The 23,323-nt window shown below is 52.5% G+C and overlaps 1 protein-coding gene across 5 annotated transcripts in view; it reads left to right on the top strand.

Annotated features, from left to right (window-relative positions):
- Positions 1 to 22,768, top strand: part of RGS6 (regulator of G protein signaling 6) — a 541,519-nt gene extending 518,751 nt beyond the window's left edge. Inside the window, exons 17-19 of one of the 5 annotated variants that reach the window (XM_045072844.1) lie at positions 1,397 to 1,450; positions 13,981 to 14,047; positions 22,469 to 22,768. In XM_045072844.1, the coding sequence (XP_044928779.1) occupies positions 1,397 to 1,450; positions 13,981 to 14,047; positions 22,469 to 22,635 (288 nt within the window). In that variant the 3' untranslated portion in view covers positions 22,636 to 22,768. Of the gene's footprint in view, positions 1 to 1,396; positions 3,014 to 13,980; positions 14,048 to 22,468 lie in introns of those variants that run through there. The other 4 variants (XM_045072849.1, XM_045072851.1, XM_045072855.1 and 1 more) reach the window with 4 other exon arrangements.
- The last annotated feature ends 555 nt before the right edge of the window (positions 22,769 to 23,323 follow it).

Below are 23,323 nucleotides of genomic sequence, written 5' to 3'. Positions count from 1 at the left end.
TCTGCCGTCCCCAGAGCCAAGACTTGGTATGGTAACCTTTGGCTTCTTGTGGGAGGAAAAGGACCAGCCTGGCTCTGCCATGGTGTGTCGTGTGTGTATGTGTGTGTTGTGTTGTTTTCCTTCTGCGACGTCCTGTCTCCTGGCAGCCAGCAGAGGGGATAGGGGCATGACCACCACCAAAGAAGCCCTCTGACCTTGACCGCACAGTCAGGTGGCTGCCCTTGCCCCCCCCCACACGCACCCCACCCCCTGCTTCCGGCACCCTGCAGACCCACAGGCACCTGGCTGCTCCTTCAGCTCTCCACTTTCCATTTTTGCTGAGAGAGAGAGAGAGTGTGTGTGTGTTTCCATGTGAGTGACTATACTCTCCAGATTTCCCAGTCTCGGGCTCAAGAGCCTAGAACAGGGCTCTAGGATGGCTCTAGGATCAACCAGCCAGTATTTGGAATATAATTCATGTCATTCTCTTCCAAACCTCTTGGAAAGCAGGAAACTTAGGGAGAGGGCCAGGAGCGTGCCACACCCTCCTCTCTTCCTGTGGTACTGTGTGGTAGTGAGTGACTAGGCCTGGGAGGAGGTGTCAAGGGCTTTGCCTCTTCGTGCCCCTGGCAGGGGCTCTTTAGCTAAGAGTTCTCCACAGAGGTCCCTGAGCCTCCTGTCACCTGCCCCGCGTAAACCTCAGAAGGGGTCACCTGTCTACACACCAAGAGGGCACTTTCTGTTCAAAACACTTTTTCTGAGGCCCAAAACATTTTGTCAACAGAGTAGGCGTGGGCAGACCCTCCTTGCTCTAAAGACACAGAATGAAATTCAACAGGGGACCAGTAGGAAGTCCCTGAAGTGAGTGAAATTTCTGGCTGCGTCTGGGTGGGGAAAAAAAAATCCCAGAGTCCTAAGCCCGACTTCCAGAGGTGTTGGTGACCTCACCTTGCCTACAGCCACGTCCTGACATCCCATCAGGATCCCCAGCCTTCAGGGGTAGTCTGTTCTGGGTCCCCATGTGAGGCCCCCAGGCATCTGCCTGCAAATGGGGACAAATGGGGGGCGCCAGCCCGGGAGCACAGACCGTGGGACGCAGGGAGCAGGCGGAATCTCGTGCAAAGGCACAGAGGCTTGGACTCCGAGCCCCACAGCGCCACGGGCGGTGCCCTTAGAAGCAAACACCCCCTTTCCTAATGAGGCAGCACCATCTCCGGCAGGCTTCTGTTTGCTGTCTCTCCCGCTGCCTCTCACCTACGGCGCTGGCTGCTTCTCTTCTCCCGTTTCCCCCCCTGTTTTGCTGTTGTTTTTGTTCATTAGCTGCCGCTGCTGCTGTTTGGAAACCACATGTAAGCTGAAGAGTTTTTTTTTTTTTTCTGTATTTTTCTCCCTACCTTTTTTTTTCCCCCCCCTAAAGCCAGAAAGTGAGCAAGGTCGTAGAACTTCCTTAGAAAAGTTCACTCGCAGTGTGGTAAGTTCAGCTGGTTTTCTTCCCTCAACGTTTCTTCTGGTTTTTCTTTGTTTCTTCAATTTTTTTGTTGTTGGTTGTCGTTTCCTTCGGGGCGGGAGGGAGTCCAAGGCTTTCCCCTACTCGATACACCCTTTTTCTTTTGCGAGCGTCTGCCGCTGCTCTTCTAGGGGTGGGGGTGCAGACCCTGAGCACCTCCCTCTGCAGAAGGTGCACACCGCCGCCCAGCCTCGGGCCGCGCGTTTGATCTTCTGTTCAGGGCTTTGAATTGGAAGGATCCTGCTGCCCTTGGGGCTGCACGGCGAATGCATCTTCTGCGGCAGCCCAGGGAGAAGGCCATCGAACTGTACCATGAAATAGATTGGCTCAGAACCATAGCTCATCTAAAAAAAAAAAAAAAAAAATCCAAATTTTCCATCCGTGAGCTCTAGCCATCACACAGGTGCAGGTCGCGAGCTGATGCTGCCACGTAGCGGCTTTTGCGGGGGCAGAAGGTGCCGTGCTGCATGGGTCCTGGCGATGCCGTCTAGCTGCCGTGTGTGTTAGTGGCCTCTGCATGAGTTCCGACGTCCCTTACGGTCCCTGTCAGCCTCATCCACGTAGCGGGACAGGGAGAGGAGGGGCAGCAGGCGTGAAGCGGAGGAAGTCCCTGTGCTCTCCCCTGTGCTCCCAGGGTCAAGACCTGATCAAGTTCCCTGGGGCCTTGACTGTGACCAAGGGAGTGAAGGTGGGCTCCGGGTTGACTCTTCTTGTAGGGAAGTGGCCTGTTTCTCATGCACATCCAGCTTCGAGGAGGCTGGAGAGCAACACGGTGGCAGATAGGAGACCCCATGGTTAAGAGGCGAGACCTCTGAATTCGTGGACCTTCCCCATGGCGCACGGTGCAGGTTCTTCTGTCCTGGGGCCTGTAGAACACCACAGACCCATCTCTCCTCTTTGTGACATTCTCTCCAAGATTCGAGCATAGGCCTCAGTGTTTAGGAAGGATTTGGGCTCACCGAGCCCCTCACTCAATCAAAAACAAGCTGCTGAGTCCATGGAGCCCAACCAGCACTGTTAATGTCAGACTAGGGGGAAGCAAAATGGCAGCCAGAGAACGGGACGCCCATGTCCCATTTCCCTTCCCAAAAGACAGCAACCCACTGATGCTGACTTGCCCTTTTCTTCCCCCTCTGTTGAAGGTGAGAGTCCTTATAAACCTGACCCTTGTGTGATCCGTATATCTCGTTCATCTTTTTAGCATAGCTGGATGCATTTTTACGGAATTTAAACATGAATTTGAATTTGTTATAGATGTAAACATCACAATAGCTGTGGTAGGAGACGATTTAAGATATGAGTGTTTACCCCTTTGCTTCTTTGGTCCTCTCTCTCTCTCTCTCTCTCTGTGGCCTTTCCTCATGAGAAATCAGAATTTGCTGAATAGAAGGCCTGCGGTCCCTGGTGTGTCTTCGTGGCTGGTTTGCCATGGCTGTGTGGCTTCCCACACATAGAAGCTGCCAGAGGCTGTCAGAGGCAAGGCCTATGGAGTTTCCCCACCCCTGCGGCCCTATGCAGAGTGGTGGGAACCCAGGCTTCCCTCTTGCTTTTGAGGTGCACACTGTGGGTAGAGGAAATTTAAGGATTCTGTCGACAAACCCAGAGTGTCCTGTGAGGCCCAGCTGGACCACTGGGTGCAAACTTCAAGAGAGGAGAGCTCCCAGAGCCCCGTGGAAACCCTTCAGCTTGACCATGTGGGCTGAGGGTGTGAGAGAGAAAGGCTGGTCCCCAGACAAGAGGTTCAAACATCTCCAGGCTGCTTTTCACAAGAAGTGGGTATCAGGAAAGGCAAGAAGGATCTCGGTGAAGCTCTGTGAAGAGCTTTTAATCATGTCCCTTCCTCCCAGAAGTAGTGTTGGGTCAGTGATTTTGTGAAGTCCGTTAACAAAGCATTTGGAACGAGAAAATAGCAGACACCTTCCAGGCGTCTCAAGTGTGCATGTGGGACAAATTACAGAGATGTTTTCAGGGCTAGCTGGAGGAGAAAAATCTTCCAAGCTTCTGAGAATTTTGGCATCTATATGATAAAAGGTCCAAACTGCAAAAAAAAAAAAAAAAAAGGTTATAAATTCCCTGCTGTTCTTTTTGTGATGACCCTGATGGGCGGTGCATTCCAAGTTTACAGTTCTGGTGGTGGAAATGGATTTGCATTGATGCCGCCACACTTCCTGTGCCCTGGGGGCAACACCACATCCCCACAAGATGTGGCTGTGTCTGAGGAAATGGTCTGTGACTGTAGGACAGTGGCAACTCTCAGAGGATTTGAGGCTGGGACCCCAGAACTTGGTCTAAAACATCCCAGTGTTCTAACCAAATGGAATTAACCCACCAACCAATATGCTTTGCAATCTGGTAGCCATTTTCCGGATATACTGTCCATAACGTGCTAGATCTCTCTAAAGGGAGATCTGTATGACTGTCATCTGCTCTCTCCTGCAAACTATAAAACTCAATGGAGACTAGTTGAATAGCATTCCCATGTCACTGGGAAAGGTGGATATGAAGACCACCCATGTCATGGACTAACAATGAAAAAATGAAGGAGTGAAGCTACAAAGTTTGTGCACCGAGGATGTGGCCAGCTGCCAGCTAGGACTAAATGATGGCAAGAGGCCTGGCTCCAGGTGGTCAGAGAGCTCCCTCAGCTGTCCTCCTATGCCAGTGTCCTTTCTTTTCTTGGTAAAAGAGAAAACTTTGGAGGTAGCAAATTGTTGTTTCCAAGTCTTAAGAGGTCTTATGACATGGAGGGCTTATCTGTTAAAGACCAGCGATGGCCTCTTTCCTAGGAGATGCTAAGGAGTCATTCCATGTGCTTCATGGAAGCTACTGGGGCCATGGTAGTTTGGGTGCAGAACAAGCCTTGCAATGCCCAGTAGAGGCAGCTCTGTGAAATTCTCCTTCCAGTGGAAACTTCATTCTGAGTCACCCAGAACTTGAGTATACAATGCATTTTTTAGGGGGATATGCTATGCCAAACAACTGCAGTTGCGGGGCGCTCAAGCCCCAGGGGATGCACAAAGCCCTGCTAATTTGGTAGGAAGGCTCATGTCTAAGACCAAAGGTAACTGAAAGTCTATGGCATGGTTCAACCATGCACCTTGAATGAAGGTGCAACCTTCATTCAGAACAGGAGACAGGACACCCCCGATGGGCCCCAGTCCCAGAGAGGGCCAGTTGACCAAGCATGGTGTAGGCTGGATTTCAGCCCCTACTTGACCTTCAGCTGCCCTTGGGCAGTGAATGACCCACACCACTGCACATGGTGGGGGTCTGCTCCAAGGAGGCCCAGTCCAAGAACTCTAACCTACAGCAGCCTCACAAGGGGGAGGATGGACCCCCACGTGGTTTCGGATTATAAGAACCCAGCCTATCCCCCCTGAGTCCTGTGCACTGGGAGGCTTCCTCCCACCATGGCTGTGAAACGGGAGAGCCACCGCAGGGAGTGTGAGGGCCACCACTGTGGCTCATCTTTGCCTCCCTGTCCCCCTCCTCTGACTGCTTGGTGGGGGTCCTGTTGTGACCACCTGGTGGAGCAGGGGACTTCTCAAACTCCAGACTGCTCCCTGCCCATCAGCGCCCAGCAGTCTGCTGTTCGTTCTCTGCCACCCTCCTGGCGACGAGGCAGGTGTGAGGGTGGCCAGAGCAGAAAGGCTTGTGGCCACCTTGCCTTCTCTTATGCATGCTCCTTCCCTCAGGGTCTCCTGCGAGCCACCACCTACTCGCCATGGGCTGACTCTGACACAGAGGACCCAGGAGGCATAGGAGGAGGGGACAGGAAGCAAAGCTCCTGCTGCCAAGGCTCAGCAGCGGCCATTTGGCTGTCCCTTTCCAAGCAGTGGCTGAAGCTCCCTAGGGAGGAGAAGCAGGGAACGTCCTCTTCTCCTTGCGAACAGTTCTGTGGAAGCAGCCTTGGGGGTGATGCTCTTGAGGCAGGTGGCGGCGGGCAGCAGCCTCCCTTGACACCTGGGCCTAGGGGTTTGGCTAAAGCCCCAGCGGCCCCCTTGAGAGCTTCATCAGCCAGAGCCTCAGGCTCCAAAGATGGGAAATGGGACTGAGGTGCCTGAGCAAGCACAAGAGGCCCCCAGAGGGGAGCTGAGTTGAGGACCAGGTTCACCCACCTGAGAGAACTCGGCAATGGAGCTTCGTCCAGGTGCTCCTTGGAACTGAAACCACAGGCCCGGAAGCTGAGGGGGCCTGGCCTGTTCCCAGGAGCTTCTCCACCACAGGCGTTTCCATCCTGCCAGCCCAGGAATGCGGAGGGAAAGCCAGGCAGAGACCAGGAAGCTCTGGGAGCCAGCTGTCACCCGCCCGCCCTCGCTCCTCCCTCTACCCTCCTCCCTCCCCGGCCAAAAGGGAAGCTAATGAGAGAGGAAAAGTCAGCAGCTCACCTCCACTCCTTTCCAGGCAGCTCTGCAGGAAGAAACCCCAGCTCCAGGCCCAGACGCTGAACAGGAAGAAGAAGTCTGAGGCTGCAGGCAGGCGGGGGGCAGCGGGCAGACAGGCAGGGCGGCCCACCAGCCCAGCAGTAACAGCTCCTTCCCCCAGGAGGCTGTTTCCCCTCCCCCGCAGCATCCTGGCAGACAGCCACCCACTCGGATGGAATGAGTTCTCAAATACCTAGACTCAGCAGAGCCCCCAAAGGGCTTTGACCTCAGCCAAAAAAAAAAAAAAAAATCCTTTTGGGCCTCCAGCAAAGAACTCTTGGCTAAAAATCTTTATATAGGGTTGTTCTTGATTGCAGACAATTTTTGGTCCCCTCTGGAGCCACTGGGTCGGACTGTCATTCTAGGCTCTCCCACGTCAGAGCGTCAGAGCCCGGAGGCCCAGCAGTAGTGAAACTGTGGTGGCCTAGGGATGGAGGAGGACTTCCGTGGTAGTATCCGGGAGGGGAAGCGTAGACTCCTGCCTCTCTCAAGCAGTGAGGACTTCTGGGACCACGCAGAATGGCTCCTGCTTCTAGCCGCAGCTTGCTAGGTGGGCAACCTCAGGCAAACCGCTAGCCCTCTCTGAGCCCTGGTTTCTTCCTAAATACAATGGCTTGGACTAAATAATCTCTACAGACTTTTCCAGCTGGGAGTGCCCATAGGTCTGGGCTTCTTTCTAGGCTAAGATTCCTGAAATGTGTGAATCATCTCTCAGAATGAACAAAGAGCTAGCTGCCTTCCTGATGGGAAGGCAGCTGCCAGCCTTGGATGGCAGGACTGAAACCATGGATAGCACTGAGTTGGATCTGTATTTAAAAGCCCTGGGCAAGGCTGTAAGGATAAAGCAGCAACAGAACTAAGAGGGCCACGGGCTCCCTAAGCCATAGGCCTGCTCAGATCCCCAGGCTCACACACCCTGTGACCCTTGAAGGGCAGGGAGGAGAGGTCCCCAGAAACGCAGTCAGCAACATGCCTGCCAGTTCTGCAGTCCCCGCCCTTCCAGGGGGACGCCCAGCTGGGTGTGTAGGGGGGTAAGGGGTGAGGTCCACTGGGCAGAAGGGCAGGCTCCAGAGTGGGTGCCGCGGCATCCCACCCACCCCGTGCCTTGTAGGGCTTGGGAAGGAACACAAGGTGAGCATCTGGGGACCTCAGCATCACTCTGTGGCTCACCTGCTCCCACACTTTCTGGGTCCCTGGAGAACTCTGGGCCAGCTGGCCACTGTCCTCTCTCAGAGATGGGCAAAAGGAGGTTACCCAAGTGTGTGCTATCCTGGTCATAGCTGGTGGTCAGCGGAGCCTCCTCTCTCCGTCTCTCTCCATCTTGGCTCCAAGCAAAGCTCCCCAAAGCTTACTTAATAGTAGAGGGTTGTAGCTGGAAAAGGCAAATGTAAAAGTCTATTTTTTATGCACATGCTATATCGTGTCGGACAACCAAATCAGCAGGGCTGCTGGGAGGCAGAAAAGAAAACATGGTCCGGGGATTCCTGATGGCAGGGGACGGGCATGGGTCTTCCGAAACTTTGGGCAGGAGTGTGATTTTTGTGTATCACAAAGGGTCAGATGTTGTCAGTTTGGAGAAGCTCAGCCCTACGTCCTGCTGCTCCTTTCAGAAGGAGGAACCCCCAGCTGTTGCAGCTGAGGACTCAACCTGTCAACCCAAAGCAGCCAAACCCCGTCTCCCGCACGGAGTCCCCCCACCCCCACCCACCCGAGAGAAAACCTAGCGGTGACTCGGTGTCCCCACACAGGGGGCATGTGGGGCACACGGAGCCAGGCTCTGCAAAGCCGCCCCCGCTTCCTCTCTCCAGCCCTCCCTCCCCACCACCCAGGCCCTCTTTCGCCTTCCCTAGACCCCAGTGTGAGGAGCAGTCAAGTGCAAATGGAACTCCTCTGAGGCAGAAAGGCACAGCTGTGTGTTTACAGCCACTGATTCAGATCCAAATCGCAGACCCTGCCAGTCTCCCGCAAGGCAGGCCGGGGGCAAACTGTGCCAGGCGGGAGTCTATTTTGGGAAGTGACCTGCAGCCCTTTGCCACATCAGAGCCTTCCTCACCCCCCAACTCAGGAAAGACGTCCTTCTAGAAGGAGCTCTCACTTTAATAGCGGCTGGTGGGTTTGTGGGATTTCATCCTGTTCCTTGTCACTTACATAGTCAGACGCTTGGCACCTGTCCCCAGGCAGCCACATCGGAACAGCCGCGGGCTCCCATCTGTCCAGTGAGAAGGTAGAGGGTGAAGGTGACCGTGGGGCCCTCAGTGGGAGGCAGAGTGGGAAATACAGATGGCTCAGTAGGGCAGGATACCCACTTCTGCAAAGGAGGGAATCCAGTTCTATCCTGCACCGAGGACAAAGGGGCTGGAGAGAGAAACCCCCAGGGGTTAGTCAGGCTTTGGAATAGCAGGAACCTAAGAAGGGGACAAAGCTGCCAATGGCAGAGTCAAGGAGAAGAGACCCAAGTCTGCCTGTGTCCAGACGGGAAAGTTAAAAGTCAGAGAGTTCAAGGTCTAAGGACCTTAAAGGCTAAGAAGTAAAACCACCTTGGAGTTCCCCCCAAATGAGCTCCTAGTGAAAAATGACTCAGGGGTCTCCCCTTTTGTACAGCAGCAAGTGAATGTCTTCGGTTCGAGTCCAGTTTGGGAATATCAGCATTCTGGAAGGAGAGCAGGATATAAAATCTTCCATAGGAACAATCTGTGAAATGTGGCCATGTAGCCAAATTCTCACTGGACACTGCTGCGGGGGAGGGGGTTGAGAAAGGCTCAACCCCTGAAAGGAGGGGGTTGTCAGTTTGATGTTACCTGAAGGCCCATGAGAGAAGGACCCTTCGGTGGCTCCCCAGCAGATAGGAAGGTGAGGCAGGGCTGGGAGTGGAGACCCTCCCCAGCAGTGGCAGGGCCCCGAAATGAGGGATCCTTCCACTCTCCATTATCACCGCTGAATCCTTTCGACCTGAGCACCTCAGTCCCAACAGGAAGGGTTCTTATTGGGATTCTATTTGGCAGGAACTTTCCACAACCCCCTTGTCAGCGTGGAGGATGGTGGAAGGATAGAAGTCATCACTACAGCCCCCTGCTGTCGAGAATATTTATTCGGGAGCTGCCCTAACGTTGAAACCAATAGCCATTCCTGTCCCTCCCCGCCCCCACCTCTACTCTCTGTGTTTGCCCAGAATTGAGTAAAGCAAGTAAGAGGGTGAATTCATAGATCTGTGTCAACCAGAAAGGCAGTTTCTGGTGGTAGGTCACGTAGCCCTACCCTATCAACATCACTTTGGAGGACTCAGATGAAGAGAAAACATATCGGTCCTGTTCACAGATCTGCACCTGCAAGGTGTTGTTCATTCGGTAGACAGTGGAATTCTATTGGAAGAGTATCTCCTTCAGGTGGGATGGTGGGTCCAAAACAACCACATAAAATTTCATAAGATAAAATTTATGTTTAAAAAAAGTCAGCCTCATAACTATAGTATGGCATTCATAGCCTTTGCTGTAATTCAAGTAAAAGAAATTCTGGGGTTATAGTTGCCTACGAGTTTCATAGAAGCAAAAGCAAGATGCAATTGCCTTAAAAGAAGAAGAAGAAGCAGCTGCTGCTGCTTTAAGTTATAATAACCAAAGTGGCATGACCAAAAGAGAAAAGTGTCGCACTGCTTTTGTGTTGTTCTGGACTGTGTTGAATCTTGGTTCTAAGCTCCCCTCCCCCAAGGAACTTGGACAATCCAGGGAAAATTGGGAAGAGAGTAGCTGGGGAAGCCATGTCAGGTGGGATAGAGATGCCTAGCCCCTCAGGAGACTAGCTGCCCAACAGGAGATCTATTTGTGTCTGTCTTCCACGGTAAGTGGGCCTTTCTGGGCAGTTTCAGGCAAAGCTAGGAGAAATGAGTAGAAGATACAGGGAGGGCCACCCTGCTGGAGAAGAAGAGTAGCAACTTCCCAGCAGAGGGGTATGTCCCCAGGAGGATCACCAAGCTCCCTGGAAAAATGGAGAAGCCAAAGGTATCGTAAAGCGGGCTTCTTCAAGAAATGTGGGGGAGGAGCAGAAGGAGAGGGAAGGAGAGAATTTCTTTTTTTTTAAGTAGTGAGCTAGCTCCCTATGAAGAGGGTTGTGAGGTTTTTTTTTTTTTTTAAGATTTTATTTATTTATTTGACAGAGAGAAATCACAAGTAGGCAGAGAGGCAGGCAGAGAGAGAGAGGAGGAGGAAGCAGGCTCCCTGCCAAGCTGAGAGCCCGATGCGGGACTCAATCCCGGGACCCCAAGATCATGACCTGAGCCGAAGGCAGCGGCTCAACCCACTGAGCCACCCAGGTGCCTGGAAGGAGAGAATCTTATGCAGCCTCCACGCCCAGAGTGTCAAAGCCCGGTGCTGGGCTAGAGCTCACAACCCCGAGATCAAGACCTAAGCAGAAATCAAGAGTCGGCTTCTCAGCTGACCGAACCACCCAGGTGCCCCTTGAGCCTCTATTTTAGCTGGAATCCTCTGGTGCCTTGAGTATTTGTTAAAAGGATCCTACTACTATTATTCTATAGTTTCTAAATAAGCCTTAGAAAAGGAAAGTGGATCATACGGAGGGAGTTTGCTGAGACTGGAGGAGAAGGATCCAAGAGTCCGATTCGCCTCTGGAGGCCTTGAGGGAGAAAAAGCCAGATGATGGCCCAGGCCAAGCAAGGGAACCTGTCAAGGAGTAGAATTACTGCCTTTCACATGTCATCCTTGCCTTTTGTTTTGTTGGGTGGTTTTTTGTTTTGTTTTGTTTTGTTTTTTTAAGTCGATCAAGGCTGCTGCAGCTGAGCTCTGGCAAGAGGGCTCTCTCCCTAAATGCCTAAAAGGAGGTCACCGAGCAGAGGACACAGGCACCTGCTGGCCCAGGGCAGCTGAGCGACAATGGTACAGTCAGGCCGAGCGCAGCCGGGGTGGGCTTGCGCACGAGGGACCCTGGCTCTGAGCTGGAGGGAGCTCGGCCTGTCCTCCTTCCCACCCAGAAAGGGTGCTTTTCTGCAAACAGCAAAGATGAGAAAGCCAGGTGCCTTTCACCCAATGCTAATAGTAGATTTCAGGTGGGCGAGCTGGTTCCAGCCCCCTCTCCACGGGGCCGTGACCAGAACGCGCTCCCCAAGGCCTCAGACCAGGGAGAAACTCCCCTTCTGGGGCCCCTCCTCCTGGGCTCTGCCTGGAGGACTTCTCTTCAGCCCAACTCCGGGGAAGGAAGGGCTCTCATGTCACATTCTTTCCAGCTGTCCTAAAGACCAGCACGATTGCAGATGACACTCCCTCTTCTCCCAGGCTTTATCGGGGCTGCTTTCAACTCATCATGGGATTGTATAATTATGGTGATTACAGCTTATGGCTTTTTTCCTCTCTTCATCTCTCGCTTTCAGATTCTTTGAGGTCTCTCATTAAACATGGCGATCCCCGTAAAGTCAGCAAAGTTTTAATAAGACATCTTTTAAAGCTAAAGAAAACCCACTTAGGGTTGATTGGTACTATGTTCCCTCAGACAGTCCTTTAAAACTCTGTCAGACACCATTGGGACCCAAATAGAAGAGGTGGAGAGGGAAAGGTAGGGGGATCCGGAAGGTACCCATGCTTTTTCATGGGGTTGGAGAACATTCCATGCCACGCCCCTGGCCTTTCTCATTTGCACCAAGAGCAGGATGCAACTGAACCCTCATGCCCAATGGGACCGTCAAACAAGGGTAGAAGGCCTGGCCTTTAGATCATAACAGATTAAGTTGGAACATAGAGCTAGAGCAATCAGTACAAAACCCAACCCAAACTTGTCATCTGCAGCAAAAGTAGAGAGGAAGTCCTGATGGGTTTTCTCTCCTGGATGATACTGGAAGGTTCTGGGGCATCCATTTTTCTAAATATGTAGAGGAGTCAACCATTGGCATTTGTGAGTGATAGCCACGCAGGGATCCTATACTTGATGGTGGTTTCCTTGATAATGACACAGCTCCAGAGCCCGTCATTTGGTAGCTCTCAAAGGTAGCTTTTCCCAAATTGTTTCTAGATTTGTAGGACGTTATGGGAAGGATCACCAGGAAGAAGTGCAGGTGGGTTGGTGGCCACTGGAACTCCCAGCCTGCCCTTCGGCAGCTTTGCTCAGGTTTCGTGTCAGGGTCCTCTTCCTCTCCACCTTCCCCAGGACCGTATGAGGAAGCACAGCAAGGTGTCCCTTGTCCCTGCCTGCTCTGAGAGGCTCCTCATGGCTACATCCCAGAGCTGTCCAGACCACTCCTTACCCCGGCTGTAGCAGATAGTCACATCTGGGCTGTGCCTGAGCAGTGCCAGCCATCCAGAGCCAAATGCTGTTAAAACTTGGCAGCAACATTTCCAACTGCGACCACCTGTTCACCTTGTCCCGAGAACAATGTCCCTTCGGTGCCGCTCGGAATGCAGAAAGGCAGGCTGGGTTAGAGATGGACAGTCCCGGCTGACTCCTGTCTGTCCGCCTGAGATTGGCGTAAGACCCCAGAGAAGCCGCTCACTTGGCCGGCGGGTGTAACACAGCCCCAGCCTACTGCACACAGTGGATGCTGGCACTGAATGAGGGCGTAAGAGTAGTCCCTGCCATTTCTCGGGGGCTCACAGGGCTCTACTGTGGGTATCTGCACCATGCTGAGCTTGGCCAGCAAGGACTTTGGTTCTATGTCAGCTCTGCTGCTTGGCAGCTTCTCTAAGGCTCGGTTTCCTCATCTGTAGAGGGGAGATAAGAGTAAATAATTAAGTGGGGGAAAAATACACTGGGTGCTTAGCAGAGTGTTGGCAGCATATGTGCTCAAGTGGAGCTCTTCCCATTACTATTTTCATTGTTACATTTTTGTTTGTCCCCACCACCCCCACCCCCTGCTTAGCTCCTACTACTTTACTTAATTTCCCAGAGTATTCTCTGAGTAGGTATCATTCTATTTCTTTTACAGTCAAGGGTGGCTACGTGTGTATCTCATATATGACAGTGTATGCTAGATGCATCCAGTTGCCACAGTGACCAGCTCATAGAATGACTTGATATTTGGTAGCTCTTATTATTGGCTTGTCTTTAAAGTCCAGAGCCAGTTTCTCTGCTTTCCCTGAGAAGAGAGGGACCGAGGTGACTGGCAAACCAGCTTCTGCCCTGTAGTCAGTTTCTTGGGGGCCCCCTCAGCACTTCCCAGGAGGCCATGGGAGCTGTGTGGTACGGGGTACAACCTAGAAATTGTTGCATCCATTGTCAGGACCTGGCATTTACCACCCCCTCCCCCACCCCGCCACCGAAGCGTACAACCCCTGAGACACCTCCTGCTTCCAGAAACGGATCAGGAGTGGTTCTTCCCATAAGAGCGTGAAATGCAGCCCTCCAGATGTAGCATTCCACTCAACAGAAGCCTCGTTCCCAGAAACCCTCACCTCTCCGCTGTCTGCCCGTCTGGAGCCGCCCTGAGCGGCCCAACCTCACCGAGTCTGGCCGCTCCGTCTGCCAGATAAACAAAGGCTTGGATTTTTTTCAGCCACACACTACAAAGTGGGGTTGTCGGAGGAGTCAGAAGCAAGTGGCAGGGGATGCTTTGAAATCCCTCCTAAACCAGATCCCCGGGGTATATGCTTCTCCTGCTTGTAGTATCGACAGACACCGAAGCGAGGCCATTTCCACGGACACGAATGGCTTCTTTCGGGGGAGAATCCGGGTTTTACATATGTATCTTTAAGTAACTGCTCGAAGTTTGCAGTGTTTGTCAAAGATTGGCATTTTAGGAGCCTGATAGAAAGCTCTGCAGCCAATCACATGGTTGCTTATGCAGCTTGCACGAGATGCTTCTGTGAGCGCCTGTGCCGCAAACACGCACACGAGCCTGCCCCCCGCTGTCCGCACAGGTGCCTGCGCGGCCTGCCTGGCCCGGGCCTCTGCATTCAGTGTATGGGACGTGAGTAACATACGCTGCCGCCTTGCATGTGCCTCTGCGCATGCGTTGCATGCCCGCTGCAGCCGTGCGCATGTCTGGGCAGGGGCCACCCCGAAAGCCGCAGGTATTCATGGTTTCAGCTGGATAAGTTATTCTTCACTTCCCTTCCTAAAAACACAATTGCCTAGTGCTGCTGGCGCAGAGTCAGAATGGCCGCTGCATTTCACCCCCGAGGTGGCTTCCTTCCAGCAGTGGGTGAGTGATCCCGGCGTCCGCACTCTCTAACCTTTTTGGGGATCCTTCTGCACAGAAGGTGCTCCAAAATCCGGAAGAGATGATCTGTTTGTCCGTAGCCTTGTCTCTGCCCATCACTCCCGTTCCCATACCCTCGTTCCACGAACAGTCAGCAGCACCTAGTTTTTGGTGTCCCCATATTTTCTGCCTTTTTTTTTTTTTTTTGCATCCATAGTTTTTTCTTCATAAGAGGCAAGGAGCCAGGGGTTCCAAAATGATGCTAAGATGTTAAGTCCCTTGTCCCAGAGGCAATGTGCAAATAATGTCTTTAGGTACTGATCGCTTCTCCTGGGCCCCTAGCAAAACGGGAGAGAAATGCTCACTACCTTCCACGATGCTTTTAAATCCAACAGCAGCATCCTTAGGCTTACGGTTCCCATAACCCTTCTTCTGTGGTCCCATAACCCTTCCTCTGTGGCCCAGGGCCAAGTCCTGCAGGAAACTTGCAAATCTCACATTTCTACATACTAGACCATCAGGGGAGAAGGAAGCTGGGCGAGCACCTATCCTCTGTTCCACGGGTGCAAAAAGTTTTACAACAACCGATAAAAAGGGTCCTTAGGGAAGAAGGTTCCCATCCATTGATCCAAGTTTCTATCAAGAGATCTCTGAAAATGCTGCTTTACCAATCCCCTGATGCACTTTTTCAGGTCAGAAATACATGTGTGATAAATGCCTGTTGTGGCGTGTTCCTGGTGGTAGGGAAGAAAAAGAACTAAGTAGTTCTCCCCTGCCTTTGTGTCCAAATGGACATGGACATTCATGGAAAGATTATGCTTTGGGGTGGAGGGAGGCGGTCATCAAGTTGACTGCCTGTGCCTTCTAGGCTGTGCTTTGGCAGCTGGCTTAACCATGGACCCCAACCTATGGATGAGTTTTGGGTAACCGTGTGTGTAGGAGAGAAGAGGTGCCCTTGGGAGGCGGAGTTAGAGTCCCATGGTTCTGCAGGAGAGTCACATGCTGCCAAGCAAATGATTCTTCCTGCTGTCTCTTCCACTAAACTTCAGTGGCACTCTCCCCTGGAGCCATGGCCAAGGGTCACTTGAATGTCCTACTTGGAAAAAAGCATCATGTCGTTGCTAGTAGCAACACAACCATGTCCCTGTTTCCTCCAGTCTTTTGACCATTGCCTAATTTGGAGTGAACCAGAACTAAGATCCTAAAGTGCATCCGGGAGGAGATGGAGGAACAGAGAAGAGGAAGGCATTGCATGGGCTAAAGGGAGACATACTACTGAGGGATCTCACATGTGAAATGCCCACCTCCACTCCACTCCTGAACCCCCAAAAAGCTTCCCTGCAGGCTGAGTATACAGAGAGCACCGTGGTTTTCAGTCAGAACCAGAGGAAGGACGGATGGAGGTCTGATATGAAAAGTGGGAGGCATTTCCCCAGCACAGGAAGAACACAGGCAAGGTGGAAATGCACGGCTTGGGAAGGAAGCTGAGGGACCATGGCCTGGGCAGTGGGCCACCAGCATAGGGCACCGCTGCTCTTCCCTTGTCATTTCTGGCATGCCTGCCTGGTTCTAGATTTGTCCCTGCATAGCTGGGGGACGTGGAGGAAGCTGTCCCACCACCCACCAAAACTAACAGGCAGAGGTTGGCCATTGCAAAGAGCCCCAGAAGTGATGAGCCGGATGGAGGGCAGGAGTCAGAGGGCTAGGAACACCACCCACAGAGGACTTCTCCAGCCCCCTGATTTAGGCACTTGGTTCTAATGGAATTGGTTCTAAATGGAGAAAGGCAGCTCTGGCTGCCCCTCCTTAGAAAGGTAAACATTACACCTGCTTCTCTCCTCCGTGCCCCAGGCAGTGGTGTTGGGTGCCCCAGCTCGGTGCAGCGGCCAGGCTCGCTTTGCCAGGCTTGCCGGCCAGAAGGTGGCGCCTTCTCTCTCAGGAGTCCCAAATGTGAGGAAGGGAAGAAAGTCAGGCAGAGCAGAAATGCTTGAGATGGTCTCAGGCATGCCCTGGGGTGGAAGCTTCTTTCTCAGTGAGGTTGAGAAAATCTCCCTGGGCTGCCCAAAGAGATTGCCTAGTGGAGATGGGCATGGAGGAGTCGCTAGTCTCTGAGCGTTTCCATGTGCCTCCTTCCTTGAGAGTGAGGGCTGCATACAAAGTAGAAAGTGTGTGGCTCCTGAAGGCCGACCCACTACGCTCTGCCACTGGCTAGCTGTATGCTCTCAGGCAAGGGACTCAAACTCTGTTTGAGCCTGTTTCTTCATCTGTCCTGACATAATATATCCTAAGACTTTAACCTAAGGTGTCTCAAGACTTTAGATTGGCAAGAAGAGTGGGGACATTAACACAAGTGTCTAGGCAATGCCTAGTGTGTTTGATCCAATAGTTGTTCAATGTTCAGTCAACAGGTGGCTGTTAATAACAGTCCTCAGTAGCTAACCTGCACCCCTGATAATGGGCCTATCCCTACCCTGTCACCATCAAGGTCTGCGCTAATTGAAGAGAAAGGAGTGCACCTGGGATCCTGACGCCAGCCCACCAAGCAGGGATAAGAAATTCACAGAGAAGGTCCCTAGGAGATAGATATAGGATAGGTTGGTCCTTTCACATTTAGTATAGTTAGGAGTGCTAGAAACTCACATTTCTAAATTAAAAAATAAACATTTTTTAAGGAAAAATTAAAATCACTGGTAGCTGCCAATATAGGCTAGAGTAAGTTTTCTGCTAACAGTCCCAGTGACCGTTTATGGGAATTGTTTTCAGAAGATACGACTACTGGTAGATTCCATAGGCCCGCCGTTTCCTTGGCAAAATTCAGTGGTTTATACCACTGGACCTAAGGTAGCGACCTGTGTGAAAAGAATCCGTTATTTTTATTATGATGATTTTCATTATTTTTTAACAGGTTTACATGTACAGGGATGAATATTAATTCTTCAGCCAGTGGATTTTTTTTTTTATTATTCAATTTTCACCTGTTCCTTGACTTTTTTTATTTGAGTGTTTGTTTTATGTTTGTGGCATCTTATTTTTGAAAGTCAAATAGAATATTTTAAAGCCAGATAAAATGCCCTTCAGCTCCTGAGAGAGATCAGAAAGCTTTGCAAGGACCCAGGAGTCATACAGACCCCAGGAATGGATTTTGCCACCGGCCCCAGCCCCCCCACTACTGAGGAGTGAGGAAGCCAGAAGCACCCTCCCCTCCTCCCTGTGCAGCTCTGGCCTAGCTCTGCTGTGGATTAGCAGTGTGTGAGCTTTGGCTAGTCCCAAGACCAGGTTTTCCCCCTCTCATCGGCCCCACCTTGCCTGAAGCTCAACAGAGGGCGAGTGGATGAGAGACGGAGAGTTGAGAAGATTTTTGAAACTCTTCTGTATTCAGGATGGATTTTCCTGCCAATCCTCTGCCAACTTTGAAAAGCTCTACACCCCAAGCAAGTAGGCACCCTCTCCCCAGCTTAAAACACCACTGAGAAAGAGGATGTCACAGAATTCCTTATAGGCCCTTTTGAAATCATTCCTTTTGTTTTGCTCTGTGGAGAAGGGGTGCCAGGGGTCAACAACCTCCAGAGAAGTCCCCCGATGAACTCAGGTTCTTGACTTTTCCCAAGCCAGGACCCTTACCTTCCCCCCCTGGCTCTTAGGCTCCTGGCTGCTCTCCTCAGCAAGGTCACCCGGGCTTGTGATCACAAGCTCACCCATCATTTATGAACCCGAGCATCATCTCCTCATGGGTGTCCTTCCGTCTCCTTGAGAGGAAGGCTCATCTCTGGAGCCTCCACTTCTTGCCCACTGAGGTCATTTGGTGAGCCCCATTCAGCAAAACCCGATTTTCATTAATAAGGATGAAAAATGCCCGTATCACGACAAGGTGATCCGTTTGGATCAACGCACTAGGCACAGGGTTCCAAACTGGTCCTATTGCAAGTTCCAGTTCCTCTCGCAGAGGAGTCGGATTTCCCCTACGCTGGAGGAGGAAGCATCGGATTGAGCCAAAAGGCAAATTCATGGGACCGGCCACTGACAGAGAGTAAGGAGTGGGAAACTTCAAAGGAGAGATATGATGGATTTTTTTCCCCTAATCTTTTCTTTTTCTTTTGATGGTAATTCCAGATAGCAGAAGGAACAGATCTGAAGTGTGTGGTTCAGTGAATTTAACAAATCTATGCGCCAGTGTCACCTAATCCCCATGACTCTGGAAAGTAGCCTCATGCCACTTTCCGATCAGTTCCCTCCTTCTCCTCCAGAGGCAACCACAGTTGATCTCTATCCCCATAGTAACTTGGACTTAGACTGGGTGGACCTGAGATCTGTACCTTTGGTCTTAGATCACCTGGGCAAATCAGCCTGAGAGTCCCATCAGCAGCTCAGATATCTTTACTCCCTTAGAATTGGAAAGAGTCCTGCCTGAGTCCCTAGCGCTTGGCTCTGCTGCCCCCAAAATGCCACCTAACCCCCAAGATTACTCTCTGAGCCACAGCCCTCCTCCCAGCCAAAGAGTGTAGCATCAGTGACCCAGGTAAGTAAGTGGCGAAAGCTCTTGGTACCCCGGGTCGTGCATGCTTTGTTGATTAATATCTGGAAGTGCGACGCACAGAGCCACAGCATGTCAAGCAGCATGTCGATTTCTCTTAAAGCACTGCACAAAAGGGAGCCATTCCTTTTGTGCATTTCCTTTTAGAAACAAAGGATTCCATGACCACCTTCTTTCCAGGCTTCTAGCCATCAAGATGGCCACAGAGCTGAAGTGATTAGTCAGGGTGGAGGGTGGGTGTGTGTGAACCCAGGCCATGAAATTCAAGGATCCTGATTCTCTTGGATTAACTTTCCCAAACGTCTCAAAGGTGAAAAGCACTTTGTCTGTATGCAAAGCTTTGGTGTCTCTGGAATGTACCTTCTGCAGTTCAGTTCTTAATCACTGTGTATTTTTTCACTGGGACAAAGGCTGCCTGCTAATAGCATTTTCAGCCACCTTCAGCCGCCTCACTCAGCTACGCCAAGGCCTCAGGCGGAGCTGGCTGCAGCTCCCTGGTACCATGATCCGTTCCCAACTGACTGGCACTGGGGAACATCACACATTCAGACCCTGAGACAATGGCTTCCCCTGTAACTGTGCAAGATGCCGGGTGGAAGTAGAATTTCCCCTGCCCTTCCTGTTTCCTACAGGATCATCCAATGAGGCAGGGGAGGGGGTTAAGGAGAGGGAGGAAAGAGCCCAAGAGGGTGCAGGGCAGGAGCTCTCCTCTCTGGACAGAGCAGGGAGCTCAGGGGCCCCCAGCAAGACCTAGCAGCACAGACCCTGGGGTAGCTCATCTCCGAACACAGGTAGCCTCTGCTGTCAGATTTCTCTTTGATCCCTGAACATTTCAAGAGCCTCAGCTCTTCAGAAGAGAGGCAGCTGCTGAGCCAGTGTGATTGCAGGATTTCTTCCCCAAAGCCCGAGGCCAGGCATCTAGCCATGCCTGCGTCCTGCATGAATAACCACCTTCCAGCCCCACGCGGGAGGTCACTGAGTAGCAGACAGATTGCAGTTGGACTGAGCTGCCCCCTGAGCGGACCTGAAACCTCACGACCTCCTTCAGCAGCAGAACTGGCATTTGAAAAATGTGTGTGTGCAGGGGTGGGGGGAGGGAGACAGAAATGCCAAGGAACACCACCTGGATTGCTGAGAGGCTGGGAACAATCTCAGGGCAAGTGATCTAGGCTGGCCTCTGAAGTCCTGAGAGATGGAAGCAGCTGGGGGGGAGGGGAGGGGAAGGCATTGACAGCGGCCGCAGAGCTGGGAGGCTGAGCTCCAGGACTCAAGCGGGAGGACATTAATTAGCGCCCCCAAGCCCAACACAGCCCCTTCTACAGAACAGGGAGGGGTGGAAGGTGGGGCACCTCAGGACCAAAGGCACTAAAACAGATAGGCAGTCCCATAATAATCCAGATATAGAAACTGCAGCCTTGCTCACCCTACAGCCCCCTCTCCAGCCAAAATGATCTCACTAATGAGGAAGAAGCCGCAATGAGGGTTTGGATGCCTGGTAAACGTCACCTGCTTTGTTTCTGGGCTCTTCACATCCACACTCACAATAGACTGCTATCTGGGGGCTGGAGTGATTTTTTTTTTTTTTCCACATCCGCCAGCTCAGTCAAACCCGAATACCATGGGTGGTCAAGCCAAAAGATATACATTTAGTGACACAAGATGTCATTTGTTGCCCTGATGGAAAACAGACAGAAGGAGAAGGGGAGGGGCCAGTATTTGGTGCGCGGTAACTGCAGAAATACGGGGCACCGAGAGGCGAGCGGAATCCCGCAGTGCCTTTCACATGAGCAGGGATGGACATGGGTGAAGGGGGTCGGGGGAGGTTTGTTAGAACTCTTGGACCAGGAGGCCCCTAGACTCATCAGCTCCACATTTCCCCCGAGAGGACCTCACACACACATCCCGGCGCTTCCTGCCTTCGGGGCTGCACCAAGGAGGCAGGTGAACCAACAGGATGACAAATGCCTCGAGCTCCATCTAAGAAAGGGCAGTCAAGGAGAGCACCAGCCATGTCTGTGCCTTAGCATCCAGGGCTGGACAAAGTCCTTGAAGGTCAGCCTCTGCCAGCTGCAAGCTCTTGTCCTATCTAACCCACTCTCCACAGAGGAATAGCCACCTAGCTTTTAGTGACTTGCAAAGACTGGCACTGTAACCCTCTAGGATTAAAAAAATCTGATTAAAAAATCCTTAGCCTGATATACATGTACCCTGCTGCTGGCTAAGTTTAGTGTATTTGAAGATGCAGATAAGGTTGCTATTGGGGAGATGTGTGTGTGATGGGTGTGTGTGTGTGTGTGTGTGTGTGTGTTTAAAATAGGGGAGAAAAAAGGAAGTTTGGTCTTATTTGTGAAAATGAGGAGTGAAATACTAGGGGAAATAGAGCAAGGGGACGTCGACACAGACCTTCCGACAGCTCCCGGGGGCAGTTCCATTTCTGGACAAGCTCCCGTGCATGCCACTGGAATTCTCAAAGTCAAGCTGGCGTGTCCCTCAGTGGAGAGCTAAGCCAGATGACACGTTGTCTTGCATCCAGCAAACTCACAACCCTTGTTCATTTACTAGATCTACCCATTATCCATCAATTCATCAATCAGCCAGTTTATTGAGTACTCTACCAGGCTTCTCAAACCTGATCAATTTCTTTTAATTACATCCAGCTTGCACGCAGCCAAGCCCAGTAAACAAGATGAGCCCTCATACCCCACTTGGAAATGAACACGAGGGACCGCTGGCCCTTGCGGCCTCTCAGTACCAAACACCGCAGCCCATGCCGATGAGGACACGTGCTCCCCTTCACAGATGGCGACAGTGTCGCCGACCGGCTGTCAGTAACAGCATGGGTTTTGAGTATTTTCTCAGGCATAGTGATCCGTCTGCTCGGATCCAGCCAGGCTCTCCTCTAGACCCCTGTCCGATGTTCTGGCTTCCTTTAGAGGGTGAGCAGGGAACCGGCACAGGCTGCGTCAAAGGGAACAAGCAGAACGATGGAGACTCGGTCATCCTCCTCATCCATCCTTGTGGTGCCCAATCCCACTTCAGAGGCTCCTCGGCCACTTTCTCCCACGCACACAAGTCACTGGCCCCTGCCAGGATCTCAGTGCCTCAGGCGCCAGGATATGGTCCCATTTAGTTTTTTTCCTTTTCAAGACCTTCTGTGCGGTTGGCAAGTGAAGGGCTGGTAGAGGTCCCTGTGGGAAGTCATCAAACTCCTTCCCTGCACAGGGAGCCAGGAACACAGGCCACAGCAGGAGTGTGTTGCCCTGGGGCCTGTGGGAACCCCTGATCCCCAGCCCCGACTCCCAGCCTTGGCGCAGGCCCCTGTATTTCCTTAGTCCCAGAACCGGTCGTTAAGAGAGGGCAAGCCTGTGTGTCTCTCCCAAAAAGGTCTCCATCCTGCCTTTCAGACAGGGTCCCAGATTGTCTGTATTCTTCTGCGTTCACACATCTCCTGCATCCTTAAGACTGGGTCTCTCATAGCTTCTAGTCACCCAGACCCAACCAACCCCTCCCCGAGCTCACTGCCCAGTCCACACTCCTTCCTCCCTTGAATCAAATTAAGGGCAGGGTCAGCCCACAAGCAGTAGGAGACACTTTACTTATGAGTGAAAGTGCCTTCTCTTGGGGTACGTAAAATTCCCACACCCCAAAAAGAGTACCAGCAACACACCTTCACACCTCACCTGCCTCCCAGACGCCTGTGGTTCCGGCTGTCTGCAGTCAGGGCTCCCGAACCCAGAGATCAACAGGGTCAGGTAGCGAAGTCCTTTGGCCTCTGTGGCTCTTGCAGCAATTAATTCACCTGTCTGGCTCTCTGTCTCTGTCCCCGTCTGTGTGTGTGTGTGTGTGTGCACCTGCGCGCCTGTGCGTGCCAACTCTGTCGCCTGTCTCTGCAGGGAAAGTCGCTGGCGGGCAAGCGGCTCACCGGCCTGATGCAGTCCTCCTGACGGTGCCCACCGCGGGGCCCGGGCCCGACGACCCCGCGGGCAGGCGGCGGCGCTCCACCTCCGCGGACAGAGTCTCCCTCCGAGGGGACCTGGTCACTGTGAAAGAGAAGGAGTGAGGGCGAGGACGGGCAGCAGAGGGGAGACTCGGTGGGTGACTGGGGACACCGTAGAGAACGAGTCCACAGAGCCTGGGCTCGGCCCTGCAGAGACCCCCGTTTACAACCCTCTCTTCCTTGTACAGTTGTGCGCCGACGCCCCGTTCTCGAGGAGGTCCCGGGCCCTAACTCGTTCGGGGCGCGTCACCTCGTGGGGCTCCTGCCATGACATATCACTTGAGATTATATTCTTATTACCGTCACTCTTCCCTCTGTCTGGGGGGGCGCGCCTTCCGGCACCTGCAAGCGGGACCGGCTGGCCCTGAGCACATCCAGTATTACGCCCCGCACCCCCTGTAGTGACAGCCACTGTGTCCTGATGGCCCCCTGCCTCACCCCATGTCTGTGTAAGGCTCCCCAGCGCGACACGTCCCCGCCGTGGCTACCATGGTGAGCAAACTCACGGCTTGCCCCACCACCAGTTCTTTCGGCTCCCCCAGGCCCGCTCTGCAAGAGGCCCCCACGGGCGTGGGGCTGCCCTCGGGTCCTGTCACACGCCTCAAGGGTCCCTCACCAGAGGAAGCACCGGTGTCCACAAAAGAGCTCATGGTTTGACAGCTGTGGAGGTTCTGACCATCTTTTAAAACATTTATTATTTCCTAACTTATTCTGGTGTTGCCCCTTCTCCTTGGCTTGTTCCCTCCTGTTC

Source organism: Mustela putorius, unplaced genomic scaffold (assembly GCF_011764305.1).
Source record: "Mustela putorius furo isolate JIRA1106 unplaced genomic scaffold, ASM1176430v1.1 tig00000129_pilon_pilon_pilon, whole genome shotgun sequence".
In the NCBI taxonomy this organism is placed as follows: domain Eukaryota; kingdom Metazoa; phylum Chordata; class Mammalia; order Carnivora; family Mustelidae; genus Mustela; species Mustela putorius.
Note: the sequence above shows the minus strand (reverse complement) of the source record. Positions and strands in the feature narration are given on the sequence as shown.